General features: G+C 38.4%; 1 protein-coding gene across 3 annotated transcripts; it reads right to left on the bottom strand.

Moving 5' to 3' along the window:
• Positions 1-285: 285 nt before the first annotated feature.
• On the bottom strand, positions 286-12,695 carry LOC135239422 (uncharacterized). 3 transcript variants are annotated; one of them, XM_064308063.1, is made up of 10 exons: positions 12,604-12,672; positions 11,764-11,823; positions 10,895-11,245; positions 10,485-10,757; positions 9,380-9,493; positions 8,220-8,285; positions 6,810-6,854; positions 5,503-5,629; positions 3,728-4,221; positions 286-715 (listed from the first exon to the last, which is right to left on the bottom strand). In XM_064308063.1, exons 1-9 carry the CDS (start codon positions 12,635-12,637, stop codon positions 3,738-3,740), a joined length of 1,554 nt encoding a protein of 517 aa, XP_064164133.1. In that variant the 5' UTR covers positions 12,638-12,672; the 3' UTR covers positions 286-715; positions 3,728-3,737. The 3 variants fall into 3 exon arrangements, with proteins under 3 accessions (XP_064164133.1, XP_064164134.1, XP_064164132.1); XM_064308064.1 differs by lacking the exon at positions 286-715 and having other exon boundaries at positions 1,250-4,221; positions 11,764-11,834; positions 12,604-12,695; XM_064308062.1 differs by lacking the exon at positions 286-715 and having other exon boundaries at positions 1,250-4,221.
• Between the last annotated feature and the right edge of the window lie 11,104 nt (positions 12,696-23,799).

The following is a 23,799-nucleotide window of genomic DNA, read 5'->3' as shown; positions in this document are numbered from 1 at the left end:
GCTTTAGCCTACATACCCTCGGATGTCCAATACCTGTAATTGAAAAGCCAGTCAGTCATCAGAAACTTCTCTATATTTCTAAAATCTTCATTGCATGCAGAACTGCAATGGATATTACTTTTGATAAGGCTGATAATTGATCTAAATGATAATACCATGCCTTTTGAGACTCCCATATCACTTGTTGTGCAGTTTTATCTACTGCATGCTACTTGTCCGTCCAAAAACTGAAAATGTGAATAATTATTACAGTGCATTACAATGAAAATGCATTACAAAACAACATTTTCTACAGATATTTATGTTATGTTTGTACACATATACCTCTTGGGGTGCAACCTAATAATTGTTCATTATGCCTGAAAATCCAGGGGATTTCTGTTTCATACTGGCTTCCTCTTCTTTTGCAGCTGACAAGTAGCATTCCATTAAGAACAGAGGTTACTCTAGCACTTGCAGTAATCACGAGATAAACAAAACACAATGCAGACAGCTTCTGCAAACAACCGCAACACACATACAAACTGAGGATTAAACCCTTTTGTTAAGTTTTAAAAAACAAAATACTGTTTAATGTAAAACATTGAAAGGATAATTGACTGCCAAAATTATGGCGAAAGTAGAGTTTGTACTTCTCAGGGGTGCTTGGTCGGACTGTAGGAGCAGCGTTGTGTTCCAGGGGGCCAACATCAGCCTGTTGAGGAGTTTAAAGTGCCTGCAAAGACGAAGGGGTTTGGAGCCTAGGCTTAGGGTCCAGCTGGCTCAGGCAAAGGTAGCCATGGTGAAGGCTGCATTTTATTCACTAGATTAGGAGTACTGCGGCCCTTTCACGGCTTTCATTACATTCCAGTACTCACACTTAAAAGCAATTGCCCATAGTTCCTATAGAGCTAGGTGTATTACCTTACCTTACTTTAATTGTGGTTTCTCAGACATAATTAATGGAAATATCTTTAGCTTTAAAGTGCCATTCAACTTGCATAAATTTGGTAGAATTATTGCTCTTTAGTTTTTTAGTTTTAAAGGCTCTATTCCCAATCAATTCTGACCCAACCAAGCTCTGTTCCAAAGCAAAAATACCCAATTTTACTTAAAGTATTTAATGTAACTTGGCCCTGTGTTTTTTCACCCTAATATCTAATTTGTCATTGGCAGATGTAGCTAAATGTCCAATGGGGGAGAATTACTAAACGTGGTACTGAAGGATTTGTGATGATGTAATCTGCCAGAAAAAGAAGGAGAGAAAACGTCAAAATAACCCAAGTTTGGGGCTTTATTATTTGTACATGTGAACTTGTTTGTGAATTCTGTCTGTTCACATGCAGTCAGAAGGTACAGAAATGACTGTTGTTAAGGGCTGAGAGACTGTTGCCATTGTGGTTATTTCTGTAGGAAACCCTGAAAAGTGCCAAACTCTCTGTGCTGCACGGGTACGGGGCATGCCCACCAAGGCAGAATTTGGTGGATGGCATCCCAATATATTTTCACCAGTGTTCATCAGCACGGCTGGTTTGTTAATTATGTCTATTCCTCAGGAACTCCAATTTGCAAAAATAAGGTTGCATCAAACAAGGATAGACATTGACTCTACCCTGAATTGAGTAAAACTTAAAAGTAAAAATAAAAGCAGTGACTCTGACTTACTGTCAGTATCCTCTCATCTTTCTCTTTCATTTCACTGGAAACAGACACTTCTCTATTCTGCCCATGGGACAAACCCTTCACAATACCACTGCTAAGTACGTAAGACTGAAAGTAAAATTGTGCAGTCATGGCAGGACAATAAAATTAGGTTGAAATGCCCCACGCAAACAATCTCTTAATGTCACACATTCATTACATTTTCTGGAAGATGCAAAGCTCCATTTTCTTCCTGTGCTTCATCTTAAAGAAATCTGATTGTCCATTTGTTCCCACAAAGGAGGCCAGTACAGACACCCCCAATAGAATATACATGCCTGAAGCAACGGTCTTCTCGGAAATGCACCTACTGTATCTTTTGGTCAGTATGTTTGTCCTGTCATGCCCTTGGCACACTTTAAATTCTGAAAGAGGAACTGAATGAGTAGAAACAAGTTCATTTTCAGTTTCCTGAAAGGAGTACTTATCAGCATACTCTATTTTTGGTCACAAAAGGAGGGGTCTGCAAAGCCCAAAGCTCCCCATCTAGCTCCTTTTCATATTCTGTGTTCTTTAAAAACCCTCGTTTTCACAATACACAACAAATATTCTACAAAATGAAAATGAAACGTCATTTTCCTCCATATTAACAGCCTTGACATTACTTTTGTTGCCCCAGATGTGAATTATATTTCAGATTCACAGTTGCTACACAACCAAACGTATGCCTGAATGTTCACAATACAGATATAATCAGTTCTTTTAATTTTACACCCAGCGTGTTGTGGTGTCATTTTTGGTCATAAAATCTTATTTGAATAAACTGTCTGCATGAAGTCATCAAGTAACAGTCTTTTCCACGTCTCGTTCAGAAGTAGAAAGCACATTTCACTTTAATTTTAAACAATGTAATGACAATATAATGTACACAATTAAGCATCTTCAGAAAAGTAGGACTGTATTAATTTAAGTATATGTCATGTCTGACAAGAACACAAACAGTCTGAAAACAGCAAGCTGTATAGATATAAAAAACAGGTACTATAAAAAGTGGTGCTATATCATGTAATGAACCTAGTAATACAATTTTTGTGACTGTTTCCATTTGTATTCCTTCTCAGGTGTTTGGGGAAAAACAATATTTTAGGTTTATGACACCACACTCCTTATTTGTAATTTGTGAATAAAAAAGTAATGTTTCACATACAGTAGGCATATATTTTTGTGTGTGTATGTGAGTGTGTGTGTGCATACGTGTGTGTCTTTGTGCGTGTGTGTGTGTGTGTGTGTGTGTGTGTGTGTGTGTACAAAGTGATCAGCAGACACGTGTTTCAGTGTTGGAAGTAGTTTTTCATAATGAAGGGACCAGCCTTCATAAGCCTATCCCTTTGGCAGTATCATCATTCAACTACCCCCGAACACAAGAGCAGGAGCCAAGTTTAGTTGGACATACAGTACCTCAACACCTCAAGTCAACACTACATTCCAAAACTATTCTTTAAACCTATCCCTTAATTTGGAACAGTAAAGCCAAGCACAAATTCTCCTCTGAGGTACTTGTTACCAGTTGTCACTTCTTTTCTCTCTGCATTCCACCAGCAAAGTGGCAGTCACTGCATCAGCTGGTACAGGCAGACTGTTCAACCAGAAGAGCTGCACTTGTGCAATGAAATAGGGACAACATCTTTACCAACTGCAGCCCTCCCTCCCAGGCTGACACCACAGCCAGCCAATGCCATCTAGTGCTGCAGGTCACTGTTGGTTCTGGCCTGCTCAGGATTTGCTAGAACATGAGGCCATGACCAGTACACAAAAACAATGCTTTGGCCAACCAGCAGCCAAAACAATAAAACATTTGAAGCTCTGGAATACTAGTGGTGTGACAGCAGTATGACTGAAATGGCAGATATCATTTCATAAATCTAAAATAACCTCCCATATGCTTCCTGTAGGCATTAACTTCCACCACTCTAAAGAAGCATGGTATAGACAAAAAAAGAGAAAGATTTGACTTTTCTTTCACTTAGACCATTCACATACAGGCTTTTGAGCAGTAGCTGTGGGCCGTGAGATTGTGAATTTTGAGATTGTCCATTGTCTCCCTCACCTGTTTGATGTCAGCAGTATTCGTGGCATTCTGCACCCTCTCTAGTAAGCACCAGCACTGTCCCGAAAAACTCCCACAGGTCGGCGCAATGTCCCGGCAGTGCCGTCACCAATACCCTGCAGGCGTGCTGCCTCCTCAGGAATTCTCTGAGTGACTCATCCAGGTCCCTGTTCCCAAATCTGTAACCATCCAGGACAATCAGTGCTTCCACCGGCCCGCTCAGAATTTCCTGCAGGGCGGACACAGTGAGCTCTCCATCCAGTCCCAGCTGTGAAATCACTTCCTGGAACAGGTCACCCGTCGTTCCCTCGCAGGTCACCATGACAACCAGCTGACAGCGCTTGACGCCGAATGGGTCCCACTCAGAATTTTGGGCCCAGCTAGAGGCCAGGGCGAGAGCCACACTGGTTTTCCCACTCTTAGTCTCCCCCTCCAGCAGAAGAGATTCCCCAACATCAGGCAACAGGGCAGTGACCTCCAAAGGCAAGCCATCCCTGGAATAGAGAGCACAAAGACCCTCAATCGAAACAGGTGGCGTCGGTGCTTCCTCCAGGACAAAGCGATTTATATAACATACAAAGAAGCTGCCTAGTCCATGGGAGTGAACATAAAACCGGCAAATAAACTAAGGAGCTAGTCTCTGTTTCTAACTTTCCCCTTGATTTAATAAATATCTCATAAGAAGAGCGCTCGCCTTAAGTTAATTCAGTAGTTTTATCCCCTTGTGTCAGTGTCATACTCGCTATCTCTGCTTTTCACCAAATAACCTGGATTATTCAGAAAAAATGTCTTTATGCTAAAGTTTCATGGATCAAATTATTTGGGAAAATAGAAGCCCCACACCAGTAACACGTTACAGTTAATATCTGAAGTCTCCCACATGGCGTAAATGGATGTATTATCCACATAGAGCAACTTCATAATTACCGGCTTCACAGTGCATGAAAGACATTCTTGAGTCTTGTGACATAACAATTTGAGGGGTGGTCAGACTGAATTTATGAGTATTTTTTCTGCTACAAGCTCAGTCAAGGGCCTTTATTATTATTATTGTCTATCCAAAACAAAAAACAGAATTTTTCAATAAAACAAATAAATCCATATTGGTTGAACTGAGTAACAATTAACATTAACATAGAGCACATGACAATTGCTCTATTGTTTTCAAGCAAAACTGAAAATGTAAAAATCCACAGAGTTCTGTAATCTAAAGACCCCCAATACCAAGGCAAACCCCGGTCCGTCACAGCATCCATAAAGCTTCCTATGGAAGCTTACCTCCAGATCAATGGTGTTATTTGCTATGGCAGTGCCCTACTCCAGAAATGAATAATACTAGGAGAGGTAGGTCTTATTTTTGAGATTGCTGGTTGAGATTGCTTTTCATCATTAAGGATGATGCAATATAAACACATTTAATTCACCATACCATATTGATGTCTTTCAAACTTGTATTTGACATCAAAAAATAAGTATTTAAATTCCTTACATCAGACTGACCTTGTATTAAAAATGAATTTAGTTACTAAATACTACCGCTCAAGCTCCCCTCACACTGGAAAAGTAAAAAGGTGAATATTAATTTGTGTGGCATAATTGTTTTTGAAAATAAGATTATCTGGTCATTTTACTGAAAAATGATTATAAACACTACTGAAGAATTACTGAACAGGAAAATACGTCTCATTTCATTGTGACACAGCAATGGAACAATCTGCAGTAGTAGGCGTGGTATGTGTGGTAACGCTTCCTTTAGTTTTTTGTATTGCACCCACCTGCTGCAGAGGTGCTGTGGTAACACCTTGCTACAGAAGCGAACGCGTTGCTCTGACGCCTCCGGGTCTGATGTGAGACCCACGTATCTGCTTCTCAGAACCGCCCTCAGGTTCTCCACTCTTTTTTCTGGAAACCCAAGCAAGGGTGAACAATGTTTGAGTCACACGCTGTGAAAAAGCGATCAAATGTCAAACATATCCCCAAATAAGTTGGTTTAAGCAATCTGAATTGCAAGCGACGAAGAAAAAGTGCAAGCACTGCAACAATCACAAGGCAACTATCAGCTTAATACTTCTCTTTTCGAGCTGTCAATTGACAGCATTACAAAAAAAAAACTGTTATACAAGCCGTGTAGCAAATATATGATGAACACCAACATGACTATCATGATTAAGCAGCACAATCATCACACATTAAACGATGTGTAGCCTAGTCAGGTTCCATCAAGAGAACAAAATATTTCTGCTTCAAATCATCACACATTAAACGATGTGTAGCCTAGTCAGGTTCCATCAAGAGAACAAAATATTTCTGCTTCAAATCATCACACATTAAACGATGTGTAGCCTAGTCAGGTTCCATCAAGAGAACAAAATATTTTTGCTTCAAATCATCACACATTAAACGATGTGTAGCCTAGTCAGGTTCCATCAAGAGAACAAAATATTTCTGCTTCAAATCATCACACATTAAACGATGTGTAGCCTAGTCAGGTTCCATCAAGAGAACAAAATATTTCTGCTTCAAATCATCACACATTAAACGATGTGTAGCCTAGTCAGGTTCCATCAAGAGAACAAAATATTTCTGCTTCAAATCATCACACATTAAACGATGTGTAGCCTAGTCAGGTTCCATCAAGAGAACAAAATATTTCTGCTTCAAATCATCACACATTAAACGATGTGTAGCCTAGTCAGGTTCCATCAAGAGAACAAAATATTTCTGCTTCAAATCATCACACATTAAACGATGTGTAGCCTAGTCAGGTTCCATCAAGAGAACAAAATATTTCTGCTTCAAATCATCACACATTAAACGATGTGTAGCCTAGTCAGGTTCCATCAAGAGAACAAAATATTTCTGCTTCAGCACTTCCTTGTGTATGTGGTCAGTGAAGTATGTATCTCAGCATAACACATAAGCCAAACAGTCACATGCTGCACATTAAACAGTTTTCACAACATCAGCAAGCAAATCACGTCTGAACTTAGAGGGAGGGCTCAGCAAATTCATGAAATATCCCATGTGTATTTGAAAAGAGAATTGAGGACTGAAAACAACATTTAGTTCTTGTTCAGCACACCTTCAACATGGGTCTGGATTTCAATGGTGGTGTCCGGGGGAAGATCTATTTGAAAAAGAATTGAAGCATATCTATTAAATGGAAGCAATGCAGGTAATGACACAAAACAAACTTTTAATCAAGTTGAACATACAGTAACAGGGATAACATAAATCTGGTCTCAGAGAAACAGCCCTGTCTATTACATGCAGAAAGGAGAAAGTGCAGCTCCAAGAAACTGGCACCATGACATTCCCCAAACACCCAGGCATTGAAGAAGATACTCCACCAAATTTTTCAGCTGGCATGGAAAGGTAGGCTCTTAAACTGGTAAGATCATCTGATTTTTCTAATCTCATTTGAGAGAAGAATCATAATCCCAAATTTTCACACAGTTGCCAAATTGGCCAAATGTCTCATGTTCCATAAGTAACAATGTGCCTTTGCATTTCACAAATAAAAATGTAGTGAAATATATGAACAAAAAATAGACAAGATTAGACATCACATTTCAACCCCAGTTACTTAAAGTGCTTTGATAATCCATCCATCCATTATCTATACCTGCTTATACTGTGCAGGATCATGGGGGCTGCTGGAGCCTATCCCAGCATGCATTGGGCAAGAGGCAGCAATACTCCCTGGAAAGGCTGCCAATCTATTGCAGGGCAGACACCATTCACTCACACACTAATATCTATGGGAAATTTAGAGTCTCCAATTAGCCAACCTGCATGTCTTTAGACTGTGGGAGGAAACCAGAGTACCCGGAGGAAACCCACGCAGACACAGGGAGAACATGCAAACTCCACACATAAAGGCTCAGGCTGGATTCAAACCAAGGTTGTGCTACCCAATGTACCACCGTGCAGACCTTGCTTTGATAATTCAGGATGAAAATGGACACTAATATCTTGACAACGCTGATTTCTTCTCTCTCTCTAGACATTCATATTAAGAATATCACCAAAATAACATCACCAAAATCAGGAGCTTTCTGTCCGTACAGGCTACTGAAAAAAATGACTCATGTATTTGTTACTTCTAGATGAGATGACTGCAACATTTTACACACTAACCCTCCAAAACTCGGCTGCTAGAATCCTGACTGGAACAAGGAAACATCACTACACTGGTTATTCATAAACTACCAGGCTGAATTTGAAGTCCTTCAGCTTCAGCTTGGCTATAATGCATAAGGCTGTAAAATGCACTTTAGGCTGAAATGAACTTAAAACTTGAATCAACCTTTGAGTTACAAGCCCAGTTTCCTATCCATTATGTTACACCCCACACTACTATGATGAGACTGACGTACTATACAACCGGCAAAGCAGGGTATGACTTCAGTTACTGCACTGACCTTACCAGATTAGCATACCTTCACTCACAAATCAGCCAAGTGATAAATCTGAATATAAAAAAACTCACATGCGGCAGTGTAATCCACAGGGAGTAGGCAGTCTCTGGTCCTAGACATGATGTGCTGCTTAAAACCTGTAAATGGTACAGGTAGATATATTTCAATTGAATTTGCACACACAGGCACTCCACAGCAAATACAGGCATTCATCATTATACTGTGCGAATGATAATTACATAAATTAATATTAAAAGGCTTCTTTGCAAGGCCACGGCTTATAATTAGACAAGTACAATCATACAATTTGTTTTTGAAAAACAAAAACAATGTTTCTGCATACATTATTACAGTGTTTTGACATGACATAAGCTGGGACATGAGGTCATGGTTGGTCACCTAATGCATTATGTCATGTATATAGCAGCATAATGTGGTCTTTGTGGCATATAGTAAAGTGTTAACAAATTTACTTCTTTTGTGAAAGAACAGATAACATAGTATCTTACATTGTTTCCACCCACACAATTCTTTTTTGGGAGAATCCTGCTTTCACTTTCTTAAACTAAAAACAATAACGATATTATGGTATTTACATGTGATTATAGTCTTATATCCTGTTTTGGAATTTTATTTCAGTTGGCACATTTCCAAATTCCATGGTCACTTTTCTTTTGTTCAATTCTGGTTTTTATTTATTTATTTATTTATTTGTTTGTTTATTTATTTATTTATTTATTTATTTTTAAAAGCCATCATCATTTTTAGGAGTACATCCAAATTCCAAAACCAGGCACATTATCTGGTGGTTTTGAGGACTGCAGCATGCAGGGACTTTCTAGCAGATGTCAAAGACCATTGGAAAAGTGCACACTCATGTCTAGGCCAATGTCACATGAGCACCGCAGTACATGAAAATCCCGAAAAAGTCCCACTTCCTTTAGAGCTCTCCTGTGCTTGGGGAAGAGTAGCCACCTGAGGGCTTCAGACTTCCCCTTAGCATTTACACGTAAGATGATAAAACCAGTCAGCCTTCTATTCTTGTGAAAAAGGAAGGGCAATGTTTGGCAACTGAGCATGGTAAAACTATCATAAAAAGAGATCAGCTACTGAAATGGCCATTGTAAATGAGAAATTGGATCACTTCAAAGTCATAGATAATTCTTTAACTGGTAGAAAAAGAAAAGCAATCACACAAACCTCTGAGCCTGGAGTAGGAAAGGGAACGTACCTTTACACCTGAAGTATGCCACAACACCTGCACATACTGTGATGATCCCAAGAATCAATATAAGCATCAAGGGGAACTTAGAGCTTATCGCCGTCATCTTATTAGGTATTTCATCTGTCAAGCAAAGATGGAAGAGAACAAATTCACACATGACTGTGAACGGTGATCCTGCTCCTCTAGGATCATGCCCTCGGACAAATGAATGAAGGAATGAATACACCACATTATATGAAATACACACTCCTGAGCATGAATTGCTTCCCTAAGTGGTTACATAACAATAATCCTCACAACTTCTAAACCTCAATAGTCAATGCACATACATTTGTTTTTACATTGGCTGTGTGCATTGAAAATTTGTAGAATGTATCACTAATCTCATGCCTTTATATGTTTTATTATGTCTGAATTCATCTGTAAACCTTTCATAGTTCAGTACTTATCCTTAAAGTGTACAATTGTACAAACAGCTTGTGCAATGTTTGATGTAATCAGAGTGGAACTTCACTCATGACTTAGCAGAATATAAATTCAGGATATAGATACACTACTGGAAACAACCTAGTGTCACAATGAATATTCCTGACTTCTCCAATCATTGAGATGTGAACTGATGGACAGATAATTCAGATAATAAGGCGATGTTTATGCTTTTTATGCTTGAAAACATTACTAACATGGTAACACATGAAAACCAATTTCTCAGCATTCTACAGAATTTAATGTCTTTAAGATCAACTTTCATTGGAAAAACTGAACTGAGGGTATAAGAAAACTAGGAGACTTGTGGGGAAAATATATAAGATCTCTTTAGATAGTACAAACTAAAGCATAAGGGGAGAGCCCCAAGGCTTTGACTAAACCAAGGGAAAAGATTTAAACAGCACCTATCATGAGGTGGAAAAGCGACCAGGCTATTGTGGAAATCACCTGTTCTAGAACACACTGCCTTGTGGTGTACCATAACAAATAAACATAGTACCAGTACATCATACATAGTACATCATAGTGGCTATATGTCATCATATTTTGATATGATTTGTGTGTGTGTGTGTGTGTGTTTGTGTGTGTCACAAAAAGAAAATAAGTTTAAAAAAAGTACTACCTGGAATATGGAATAGAACGGATCGGTCCATAAGCCCTTCCCCCACAAAGGTACACGTGTAGGTGTTGTTGGAGCTTTTGACAGTTATTGTGCTGGTTATGTGGAACAGATCGTTGACGGTTGTGGCCACTGTGATGTTAGATTCCTTGGTTATGTTCCAGCCTGACAAGTCTGTCCAGACAACACTGGCCAGTGGATAGCCCTGGGACTCACAGGAGAGCTCCACCCCTCTTTCATTCATCTTGATGCTTTTATTGATCGATTTGTAGGGAGCTAGAACAGATATGAATAGTATACATGAAAACACACAGATTAAACCTGTTGATTCATTGGTTCATTGGTCATAACTAGAAACAATGGAATGACATGTAATGCGGTTTTCGCATCTCAAAGAGAAACCAATAACAGACCTCTTACTGTAAGAGCAGTCTGTTTATAGTCGGCTCCCCCCATCTCCATCAAACATTGGTAAGTTCCGGAATCGGTTATCCTCAGATTGGAGATCTGCAGCACAGCCCGTCCATCCTTAAGCTCCTCCTTCATCAGCCGCACACGACTCCTGTACTGGGGGTCCGGGACCCTCAGGTCCTCCAGCCCATTCTGCAGCCTGTACACCTCCACGGTAGGCTGAGGGTGGACACGGCTCCAGAACACAGACAGGCTCTGCTCAGTGTCTCCTGGTGGGAACGTGCACTCCATCGTAACATTGCCACCAAACTCAGCCTGCTGGGAGGGACGGGTCACCTGCACAGTGAATAGGGCTGAAGAGGACAACAAGGTGCGAACAACACAGAGAAAATGTTGGTGAATGCTAACCAGCCCTAGAATTCATTTTAAAGATAGATGGTGACATGAACAACAGTAAGTTAGGGACGTCACATACAATTACACGGCACGAAACTGCATTTCTACAGTAAAATGTTTGTAGAAATGTACATAATTTCACTGATTTTCTTTTTCTTCAAAACACTGTCAAAGTCACATAGAACAAGGGTAAAAACACATTATTCAATGTCATGCCATGACACAACAGGATTTATACAGTTAAATAACAGGATTTATACAGTTTTTTCCCCTTCAAATAAATGTTTTTTCATTGACAACACTGCTGCCATTTTTATGGGGTAGTTTTTTACAGTGTAGGTAAGTGACTTAGTTCTCTAAGTCACTTGCTACTAGGTTTTGTAAGTCAGTATAGTCATTCAATGTGTGATAAAATGACAAATTGTAATAAGTAAAGACATTTTGATCAAAACACATAAACACAACAACAAAATACCTGAGACTCTTGCCCACAATACAACTTGCAAAATCAGAAACAGGGCTCTTTCCATTTCACCTGGAGAAGAACTGAAAATCATCAAATCACCAAACAATTTTCTTGAAATTGAGTCAAATGTAAGACAAAAATCAAGAAAAAGGAATTAAATATGACCAACATCAAATACTCTGTCACAGAGAGTCATGTTAATTTTGTTCACAAGTTTAACTGTTTAACAAGTTTCAAGGTAATATGTAAACACCAAAGAACCACTAAAGATGATAAACAAAATAATATGATATAAATTCCTTTCAAGCTTTTTTCTTTTAAAAAGTGATTTTAAGTAAGGCTTTAGTATCACCAGTTTCATGTTTAACACACACACACACACAAAAATGTCAAATGAGACCTGGGGTTGGCTGGACTATTCAATCAAATGCAGTCTCCCACGTCCCGAGCCAATGTTTCATGTATCACACAGTACGTAACTTAAAGGAATATAACTGTCATCCTGCAAACACATCCGATGCACTTATCAAAAGTTCGTGTTTCCATAATGTGCCACCAACGGAAGATTTTTTGAAACGGGACAGCAACTGCTCTGCTTTGACCATTGGTAGCTATCACAAATTGTTTTCCATTATTAATATAATGCCAGTTTTTATACTCAGTAAATCATTAAAACAACCATTGAATGCAGTTTTACAGACGTAGCCTCATCAACCCGAACACGTAGCCAATTTCGTAAAGTTTGTGAAGCTTTTGTGACTCTTTTAAGAAACTTAATTTGCTTTGCACTTTCATTTTGTTAATACCGCGCATCAAAAAATATAATCTGAAGAAATCTGTTTACTGTACCTTCTCCGCTGTCAGTTCTCTCATGTGCGGGCATTCAGCAACTTCCAATGTGCTTCTATCAAAACAGTATAAGCTACTTCCTTTTTGTGGACCCACCCCTTTCTGGAAGCAATCGAAGCTGTTTCGAAGCGTGTACCGCAACGTGAATATGGGAGGCATGATTGTATCGAAAATAAATTAATTGCATGGACATTCTACAAATAAATTAGATTCACAGCATGGATGTGTGGTCGAAAATCTGCAGGTCCTGCATGATGCTATCGAGTCAATATGGATCAAAATCCCTAAGGAATGTTTCCAGCACCTTGTTGAATCCATGCCATGCAGAATTCGGGGTGTTCCGGAGGCAAAGGAGGGTATTTAGAAAAGTGTACCTCATTAAGTGGACGGCAAGTGTATATTTTATGGGTGAATATGTTGTTAAAATGTTCGAATTGAAGGGGAAAATATGAGTGTGTGGCGTCATAGACACTCAGCTCACCCGGGCTGGTGAGTGGTCAGGAGCTGGTGGTTGGCCATTTCAAAGGCAGTGCTGAGGTCCAGGAGGATCAGTACAGATAACAGGTTAACAACTTTGTTCATTTAGAAAAGTATACTGCAACATAAATAAATGATTAAAAATCTAAACTGAAAATGATTCTTATTTGAGTCCTGGAGTCTTATCACACATTTTAAGCATAGAAAAAATAAGAGAAAATTCAGCTTAGATATTAATATCGTTTTTCATCTATTTTAGCTCTCTGTATGATGAAAAAAATGCTATGGTGAATCATACTAAAACTGAATGAAGGGATGAGAAACAAAAGACTCATTTTGTTCAGCTATGTCAGTTATACTGCAGTAAATTCCATTTAAATACTGAAAAATACAGTTTAGGTAAAAAGAGCTTTCCATTTTAAGCATTTAAAAGAAACAACATCATTTGAATATCCAAAAAGAGAAGATAACATGGCTGAAAAAATGTATCTTGTACATGTACACTACCGATAAAGGCTCAACTATTCAGCTTCAGCAAGGCTTTTGTCATGCTCAGGGCAGTTTTCAGTTTTCAGTATGAATTAGAGTCTGTTTACGGACCTCAAGTGAACTGAATCTAAGTATATGTTATTTTCACTTAAATTAACTATATAATTACAAGACACTGCTCAAATTCAGTCTATCACATCACTTTCAAGTGAATAAGTGTTGAATGAGGTGTGCTTTGTTAGGGTTGGAGTGAAAACCTACAGGACGGTAGATCTCTAGGAACAGGGTTGGTTGCCACTACTGTAATTACATTACTGGCTCAACATACAAGGAAGTGTCACATCAATCAGTCCCTAGAGTGTACTGACAGTAACAAGGAAGTCAGCAAGCTTTTACAGTAACTAGATAAATTATGAGTCAATAAGTAAATTTAGACCTTGGAGTCAACATTCTCAGAGAAAGCTTTTAAAGACGGGGGAGAAACATACGGAAACCCTGCATTCCGAGTTCTGAAAAACCACGTATAATACTCTATACAAAGAAAAACAGGTGGAGTAGAATTAGGCCAGTATCCACTATGATTTACATACAGATGAGGGCACTGTCTCAGTACTGCACTAGCATGTACTAAGAGCATGTAACATCCAGACAACACAATAGGAACAACAACCATTACAACCAACCTAATTTTCACACACACACTCAAAATAAACTACATCAGAACTACGAGAAAACACACCAGAGCACAAAACTAGTCAAAGTGCCATTGATCCCTAAAAAGAGAATAGACTGAAACAATGGATACAATGTAAATGCTATATTAAAAGGTTGTGTAAGTTGCTCTGGATAAGAGTGGCTGCTAAATGTCTGTAATGTAATGTAATGTGACTAATTATTAAGAGTCAGTCGGGACCAATAAAGCCGTTGTGTGAGCCGAGCTGACTGCTATTGCCCTGCCCCTGCATGTGAATGCTCTGCTTTGCTGTTCTATGCTGTTCTGGGGCACTATCAGTCCACTATCAATCTCTCTCATAGTTTCACATCTTGTAGATATGGTGTCTTAGCATAGATTCACAATCTTTAGGCACAAATATAGTGCTTAGCCTTCGCCCACTCTGTTTTTCACCCTGAGTCTGCTGCGCTTTCCCATGCCCTGAGTTTGCTGACAAGTCGGGTTCCTTCTGAGATTTCTACCCACCGGAGAATTTCTTCTTGCCATCGTAGGAGTGTTTTTCTTCCCATTGCAGTCTTTTTAAAAAAATTTTTTAATCTCACTGGTTTTGGGCCAAGTTTTTGTTTGCTCTATAAAGCGTCTATGAGAGAGTGTCTGTGTTCTGCCATTTTTTCTTACACCAGGCTATATTTCTTATTAAATTTATTTTAACCTGAGTTTAAATTTGATTCTGAAATGATACATTAACACAGTGCGCTTATATATTTGCGTATACATGTAAGAAACTGTTGAATGAATGAGTCTCAGCACCTGACATTGTCATGTGTTTTTGAACAGATACCTCCAGCACAGTTCCACTGCCATGCTTTCATAAATATTAATAGTATTTATATTTATTATATAATGGAAATAGCATGAAATACAATTTTCACATGTATTTTACTATTGATTGTAGATTTGAGCACCTGAATTGTTACAATTTTCTTCTCTTCAATGTTGAAGTTGTTGATGGTAACAAAGATTGATGGTTGCATTGCACTAGCTAGGTGCCCAGGGCTCAGGTCATTTCATAGGAACTGGATAGCTTGAAGTTGTTTGACTTGTAGTGTAAAATATCCCCATAGACTGAAAAAAATCACCTGCTTAGTCCCATTGGTAGAAGCAGCAAACTTCCCACGCTGCAGTTCTACTGCTGAAATCCTTCTTACTAAAAGTAGGTTGCACCGCAATCTGATTAGTCATGGGAGTACAGATCTACAACATGTGGTTCCCCACATGTACAGCTCTGGGAATAAATGTGAAGCAAGTAAGATATATCTATGATTACACAGCCAGGAAATTCTGTCTTTTCAAAACCAATGATGATGCACTTTCATTGTTTCATTTAGGTCAAGGAAGTGAGAAACATTTCCTGTCCAGTAAGTGGCAGCTGTATTTCCCTTCTGAATACGTGCTTTAAATCCTGTACATTTGACCTCAGAATAGTTTTTTATGACTAAAACTTTCATAGCCTTTCTGTGTTTTAATAGTTACTCTAAACGACTACAGCTTCAAATACCAGGTGTATTGAATTTAAAAAAGAAAAGCTGAACCCAAATTCCACTATTCTAACATTTACAAAAAAAAATAAATAAAAATTTAAAAAATCATGACAGTCAGTCATGTCAGTTAGTGATGTTTTTGCATCTATGCTTCACATTGCCTCCAAAACTAAATTGACATTTTATCAGAGGTGGAAAGTCCAGGGGTCTGAAAGTAAAAGTCCTGTCATGTGTTTGTTCCACCCATGAACTCAGGCAGCTGGTTTCACTAATTAGTTATACCCCTAGGCTGAAGAATTGTCCTAATTAGTACATTCAGGTGATTGGAACAAAATATTGGGGAGGACTTTCGGAATCTGGATTTTCCTGCTCTGCATTTTATGTAGAAATGGATTGTGCTCTTATTGGAGCCCTTTCATTATTGAACAACGTTGTATTGACTAAACTTCTCCACTAGAGTGCAGGATTATGCTGTTTTCTCAGAGCTGAAGATTATTTTTGTTGTAATCAATGCATTATAAAAAATGTCACTTTTATATGTGTACATTCTCGGTCAGTTTACATTTTTAGAATCAAAATTTGTTGTTAAAAACACAGTTGTTTACCTGACCCTGGATATATGTTTATAGTCACAGTCTGCCTTGAATCAGGAATATAACAAATGCAAAAATACAACAAATTTGGGGAAAAGCATTTGTCAGCGGAAAATACATAATGCAATATTTCTGTCATGCATGCTAATTTTTCAACATAGCAAAGCATGCTTTCATATATATATATATACATACAAATGTGTGTAATGTCAAAAAATCGAGTTGACTGGGTTTTGCAAATTGCAAGCAACTTTTAAAACGACTGTTTTTATATTTTGTGGTGGATAAGTTGAGAGTGGGTGGTTCTGCTTCTTTCACACATACATGAGATATTTTAGTGGAAGTTCTGTTTGCTCTGGGTTTGTCATTTTCTAACCTTAAACCTCATGGTCTGCTCACATGTTTGAGCCCATCTGGTGTTTCAGTGATGAGTAGTGATGTCCTGGTGAGTGGTTTGAGAACACAGTCAGAGCCAGGGCCAGCCCGTAAATACGGAAATAACGTTATTTACCTTAGATAAACATTAGATTGTGTGGCCCCCCCGCCCCCCGCCCCCCAGCGATTGTGGCCCTAAACAACTGCATAGAGCATTTATGCCACGGGCCGGCCCTGGTCAGAGGTTAGAAATGGTGTGCTTTATTGCAATTGTTAAAAGAGGTTACTTTGCACCAAACAAAAAAGCCATTTCCTCATTTTGTGGTTTATGCGTTTTTGATTTATCTCTGCCTTTGCGGCAATCAATATCTGTGATTTGTGTTTGTGGAGCAACAATGTAATTATCACAGGGAGCCCATAGAATCTGACAGATTTATTAGGCCGACAGTATTGTTCTCTTTTCCCCAAGAATCTAAAAAAATAATGACAAATAAGCTCTGATTGATCTTTCAACGTCTTAAACTAGGTTTTGGCATTTCTTTGTTAAGGTTATTTTTATGAGTCTAGGGTCTCAGGTAAATTCCAGTATAGTGAATTTATGTTTTTTCTTGTGGTTTAACTGATCATTTCAGTACTGTGAGCATTGACATCATGTGCGTAGATGCAAGAACACTCTCCTTATGAATTGCAGTAAGTAGTGCTTTATTGGTCATACCTAATAAAGTATACACCTCTCCAGTACTGGGTAGCACCTCCATTTTCCTTGAGAATGGGCGAGTTCTTCACAGCCTGGATTGAAAAAGGTACTGGAAACATTTTGGTCCATAGCTGACTCGAGATCATACATTTCTTGCACATTTTTCAACTGCACATTCAAACTACAAACCTCCCATTCCATCCTATACCAAAGGTGCTCTTCAGCATTATTCAGATTGAAGTATCCTTTTGAAAAAGGGTAGACTGTGGCCATAAATTGATGCGCCTTAACAATGTTTAGGTATGATGTGGCATTCAAATTATGCACAATTGGTATTAAGGGGCCTAATGTGTGCCAAGAAAGCTTTCCCCACATCATATACACCACCATCACCAGCCTGCACCATTGACACAAGGCAGGATGAGTCCGTTGATTTACACTCTTTACACCAGATTCAGACCCTACCATCTGCATGTTGCAGCAGAAATTAAGATTCGTCAGACTAGGCAATGCTTTTCTAGTCTTCAGTTATCCAGTGTTGTTGACCACATGGCCACTGTAGGTTCATCTTCCTTTTCTTAGCTGACAGGGGTGGAGCCTGGCTTGGTGTTTTGCTGCTGTAACATATCTGCTCCAAGGTTCATGCCAACACCACACCAATGGGCATCATACCAGTTAATTTCAAAACACCTGAATGGTAGTGTTACAAATATGGTAATAAAAGGTCTTTTCAATCTCAATGATTATAAGTCAGGAAGAATTTTGCCCTTACACACTGTGAACCAGGAACTTTAAACTTTGGTGGGGTTGCACCTTTAATGCATCAAAAAAATGTGAAAAAACTGAGAAAACAACACTACAGTGCATTACTGTAGATATGGTCAACAACATTTTAATTTTACACTTTAATTTATAGGTTACTTACACCAGGTGGTGTTTTTCATATGAAATTAAAACTAGAACTAGATAAGACCAAAACATTCAGAATTTTAACACCAGCAAATCTGCTGTGTGTATAAGGATGGACAACTACAGTTGACAGCATTCACACCTCTGACACACTCTGAAAAACACACACATAAACACAAAGACACACACACGTTTGTGCCTCTGACACACACTGACAAACACGTAAACACACACACACATATAATAAAATAAAATAAATTGACAGGTAACATTATGTCATGAAGACATGCCAGCAAAGATGGAGGTGGGAAACTGAATTCAGTGCAGTATTTACACACATATGGGTAAACCACATGATGCCCAATGCTCAACTCAGATTTCTATGCTGGCCTCAAAAAGCAACCTTGGTGGTTCTGCGAGAAAATTAAACCCAGCAAGAGTGGTTTGGTTTGACCAAACCAAATATTTATTAATTTGACAGATTAGCAAATATAATCAATGCAAATCTATTGTTTATTTGGTTACTCATTCAGAAAATAGGGAAATTTCCTCTTCAAGAATTGCTTAAACAAAATTGTCTGTGTAGCTTGTGTTGTAAAAGAAGGGCAATGAACATACTAATTGTTTGGAACTTCTTTACAATCCCTGTAATCTGCTATGTGTTTCACCTCCTTTGCACTTCACTAAATAGATTATGACAGCTTTATATATTGTTGTTTTATGTACAGCCTTGGTAATGAAAATATATTGAGCACTTCAGAAAGCCTGAATTCAAAAAGACATTAAAGCACATCTTTACTGCTGATCTCTTCTCCTGGATTTTGCGCCCTGTAAGCTATCTCCAATGCGATGACGCAGCCCAGAAAATGGGCCTGAAATCAATGTCTCTGTAATGCCACAGACAATTAAATTACTGCAGATGAGAATTCTCACCTGTCAGATGATTATCAATGAAATATAAGAACAAACTGTGTCCTCCTTGCTTTACTATTGTTCTAGTCAGGAAAAACTCGCTGGTGAAAGTATTAGATAGAGACCAGCAGAGCACCGACCAGTTTATTAACACCATTTCCTATGTTGCCCGCTATATTAAAGCTTCGATGTATTGTATTTCTTCCAATAGCGCTCCCAAAGGGTTTGATTTAAACACGGAAGCCCTGAGTGGTTTCACTGATTCATTTAACTGACAGTGGAACTGCTGATAAATTGGGAATGATACATGTTAGGAACAGAGCCACGGTTCTGAAAGCCAGAATGGATCATAATCTGAGTAACTGTCTGCATGTTACAGCAGGCATATAAAAGACATATTGTTCTGGGTTTCCTTATGGCCAGTTGCAGTCCTTCTACTGAAGGCATGAATTCTGGATTCACTATTTGTCATTTCAATCATTTATCCACTTTGTATAGAAATGGGTACAAATTAAATTCAATATTCAAAACTACTTCAAGAGAATTTATTGAATTACGCAAGTGATTCTGTTCTGCTACCAAAAAACCAGTATAATTGTGTCAATTCTTATCAGACAAATGACTGTCAGTTTCTTAATTCAACAATTTAATTTGTTTCAAATCTTCTACCATCGAAACCAATTGGCCTTCATATTTTGCTTTCAATTTCTTTTTAAGCAAATTCTTGTTTGACAGTTTAACCTGCCTTTATGCCTTTATGAATATTCATAGTGTATTATGATGTAATTCTATTTATAGGTCTGTTCACTCTGAAACTATTTATTCACGGAGTAAAATATCACCACAACAAAGAATTTTTTCTGAGCACTGACCACCGGACAAGGTTAATGTGCAGTCTTACGAGGTTCTCACAAACGGAACATTTACTACTTATTATGATGCATAGGACAAAATATAATCTGGTGCCAATATGCATACTCAAAAGCAATTTAAATATGAATTGATGGACCTTTTCTCATCACATTAAGCAGAGCACACTTAACCTTTGACACAGCCTTGCTAAGAATAAAGGATTGTGAGACAATAAGCCATTTTCTACAGCAACAATAATGAGGAGTGAGAATGTTACCTCGAGTAGTAAACAGGAAACCAGCTTAGGATAACCCACCTGACCTTGCCCAGGTTTACTTGCAAATAGAAATAATGCTAATTTCTGGATGTGAAAGGGGTCCTTTTACCTCTGAGGGTATGTCCAAGCTCTGTCGCCAATCAGAACAATAGCTGGGATATTCAAAGGTTTTGCAATGATATGAGCTATGCTGAACAAGTACATACATCCCAGTGGAAAGACACTTTTCTTTTTGAATGCAGAATGGTCATGTACACTCACATTAAACAACCATTTTAATACTATGCAGATCATGCACACACACACAAATACACACACACACACACACACACACACTAACACCTCTGTTAAATCCTCAGCTGAAACATTCCTATACATTTATGAATATTTATTTTCTGCATGTACGTGTACTTCATTGATGTGTATTATATGAGCATTTCATCCGTGTATCGGGTAGGATAGGTCTTCAGCATAACACAAAAGCTGAATTCCAGATTCACTTGAACACATTCTAGAAAAGAGATAAAGGGAAATTTGTCTATAAGCTTTCACCTGGAAGGTATGGGGTAGAGATCTTGTGGCAAAAAACGTCAATTTCATTTTATATAGCAAGCATTAAAACAACCCAAGTTGCAGATAAAGAATGGAGTTTTATACATGAGGGTATATTAAGTCAGGGGTCAATTGTAATTCACTATTGTGTGTATGCACATTTGTGTGTGTATGTGAGTGTATATGTTCTCAAATTTCAAAATGTAATGATTAATTTGTACTTTCATATTGCATGCATCTCAATGTAATTGTGTGTATTGTGTAATAAAGGAACGTTAATAAAATTGAAGATTGCAATGTAATTTTGACCCTGAAAGACATTGATCAACATGCGAAATAGATTTTTCATGGACACATAGGACATAAATATCAAATAGCAGGCAAGACTGGATGTATATTTGTTTGGAGTGCAGGCAGGTGGCGGGAGGTTATGAGATGATAGTCCCCTCTCTCTGTTCCTGCGTCACAGGGACAGAACTAATGCGTGATTCAGATCAATACCGCAGCTCCAAGGACGTAGAGCTGCCTCATAAGTCCCACTCCAGTCACCTCTGTGGAGAATTATTTGTCTTTACAATTCTTTCTTCCTGTTCCTGTTTCTTTGATTGAGTTTTTTTTTCTTTGTACAAATCTTATTACTGACCCATTTTGCGACTCCGTCTGTCAGAATGTGCCCTGGAATGCATATGCGTTTTATTACAAAAACCTCCATAATGCATTGCGAACAGTCGTGGACATGCCACCTCTGGTAATCTATCATCTGTCCACATGGTATAAACCAGGGAGGGCATTTTTAAATAAGATGTTTTGTGCATGGGTGTAAACAATGAATATGCATTTGGAAAATGTTTATTGTCATAACCTTTGCTTATTACTATCATCATATCTATTACTTTTTTACTGTCACCAGTGGGAGGCATGTTGACACTTTCTGGATGGATCTGAAGATTCTGGCTCATCTGCATCATGGAATTTTTCTAATTGAATTTACCACAGATATGTGAGAGGGGCTGGTGGCAATTTACAAAAAAAAACCAAAAAAAAAAAAAAACAATGTAACGTGGGGTTCCGGGCAGGTGAACATCCTGGCATAGACCAAGAAACTTATCCTCAGTTCAGACTTCAGCAGTTCTTCTTTCCTGGTTGGTTTCCCAGTGTTCAGTCTTCACTTGTTTGTCCTCTTCCTTGATTGCTTGCTGAGTGTTGTGCTGTCTAGGCAGCTGGAGCCACAGGTGGCAATGCAGATCCCCTGGTATATGCAATCTTGGCATCACTATCGTATTGGTTCAATTCAGAGCCAACACAATAGAGAGGATTAATGAAGACCCATGGACAAGACACAATCTTATAATATCAGATGAGGTGGAAAATTGCAACCATGGAAATAAAACATTTGAATATAACTAGTACTGCATGCACACATTGGAACATTATGCTGCGTATATACAATGAAGTACAAAATCTTGTATATTCAATATTCTACATCAGACGTGTCAAGTCCTATCCGAAAAGGGATGTTGTTTTAACACCTGATTCTATTTAGTGTTGTCTTGATGGAAGACTGTAATCAGTTAATTAGTTGAATTAGGTGTCATAATGTGGGGCTAAAACAAAAAAATGCACTCACATCAGCCCTTTCTGGGTAAGATAAGAAACCCTCTTCTAAACCCTTTTCTGGGAATGTTCCAAGAATGGAAATACTTAGCTGAGACCTTGGTTACATGGATGACAAGTAAATATGTGGCCATTCTGAAGCTATGTGTCGTCAGAGTGTGAGTCACACAATGCAGAGACTGAGGATCTAACTGAGCATGAAGAAAAGCAGCTTGGTTCCATTCTCAATTTGCACAGTGCACGGCTGAAGCTCCTAGACTCTCAACCCAAAAGTATTTTTCCTACTCGACTGGGTCATTATGTTGGCACTGCTTACCTTTCCTACTTTGACCCCAAAAATGTTGAAAAAAGTATAGTTTTAGAACTATCAGTAGGAACACAATGCAGTGCCAATCTGGGTGACAAGACTAGGTCTGACAAGGAAGAAGGTGTGTGTAGAGTCCGCAAAGAGACAAAGAGAGTAGAGTATAGATATTGATGCACTACAGACAGACTGTTGCGTGGTGGAAATGTGAGGTTTATATATAGGTTTATATATTAATACAGAGTATACCAGCCTCAGTGTCATGCCATTAACTACAGTGCTTATACAATATCTGTCACATTTCTATTGTATATATATATATATATACATATATACATACACACATATATTTTTGCTTTAGGTCTGCTGTAGTTTTCCAACCATGGCTCAAGCCAGCTTTTCCACATAACAAAAGCCAGGATTAGCCTGTATCCAAATACAGAATTTAAAAATAAATCCTGCAACTGAATTATGTGCTCCCACCACAGCCTAATGTTTCATAGCTTTTAACTGCCTCTGCAGTTTAGAGTGGCACCAGCTGCTCCTACCGGAGCTATTGCATTAAGTCTGTGTAGCAATATGCACAAAACACTGTAACGCCTGTGTGTACTAGTACAATGTGGCTTCAGCCCAAGGAAATAAACAAAGTCAAAGTGTTTTTATTTATCAAGTGCACAGTATAACACAGGGTCATTTTGAACAATGAAATTCTTAGGACATCGCTACGTAGTAAGCAAAAATATAACAAGAATAGCAAAAATATCAAAAATATACATAGCAGAAAGAGCAAAAACTCTAGCAGCAGTACCACAGTAAACAAACTAAAACTGAAATAATGTTTATGATTATTAGAATATCGCTGTTCTGGTGATGAGGATGTTGAGGATGTATGAAGGCCACATGGAGGAAGCTAAAGAACTGTGTTGACATT

Source organism: Anguilla rostrata, chromosome 14 (genome assembly GCF_018555375.3).
Source record: "Anguilla rostrata isolate EN2019 chromosome 14, ASM1855537v3, whole genome shotgun sequence".
NCBI classification, from domain to species: domain Eukaryota; kingdom Metazoa; phylum Chordata; class Actinopteri; order Anguilliformes; family Anguillidae; genus Anguilla; species Anguilla rostrata.
This window is presented reverse-complemented; position numbering and strand designations above follow the sequence as displayed.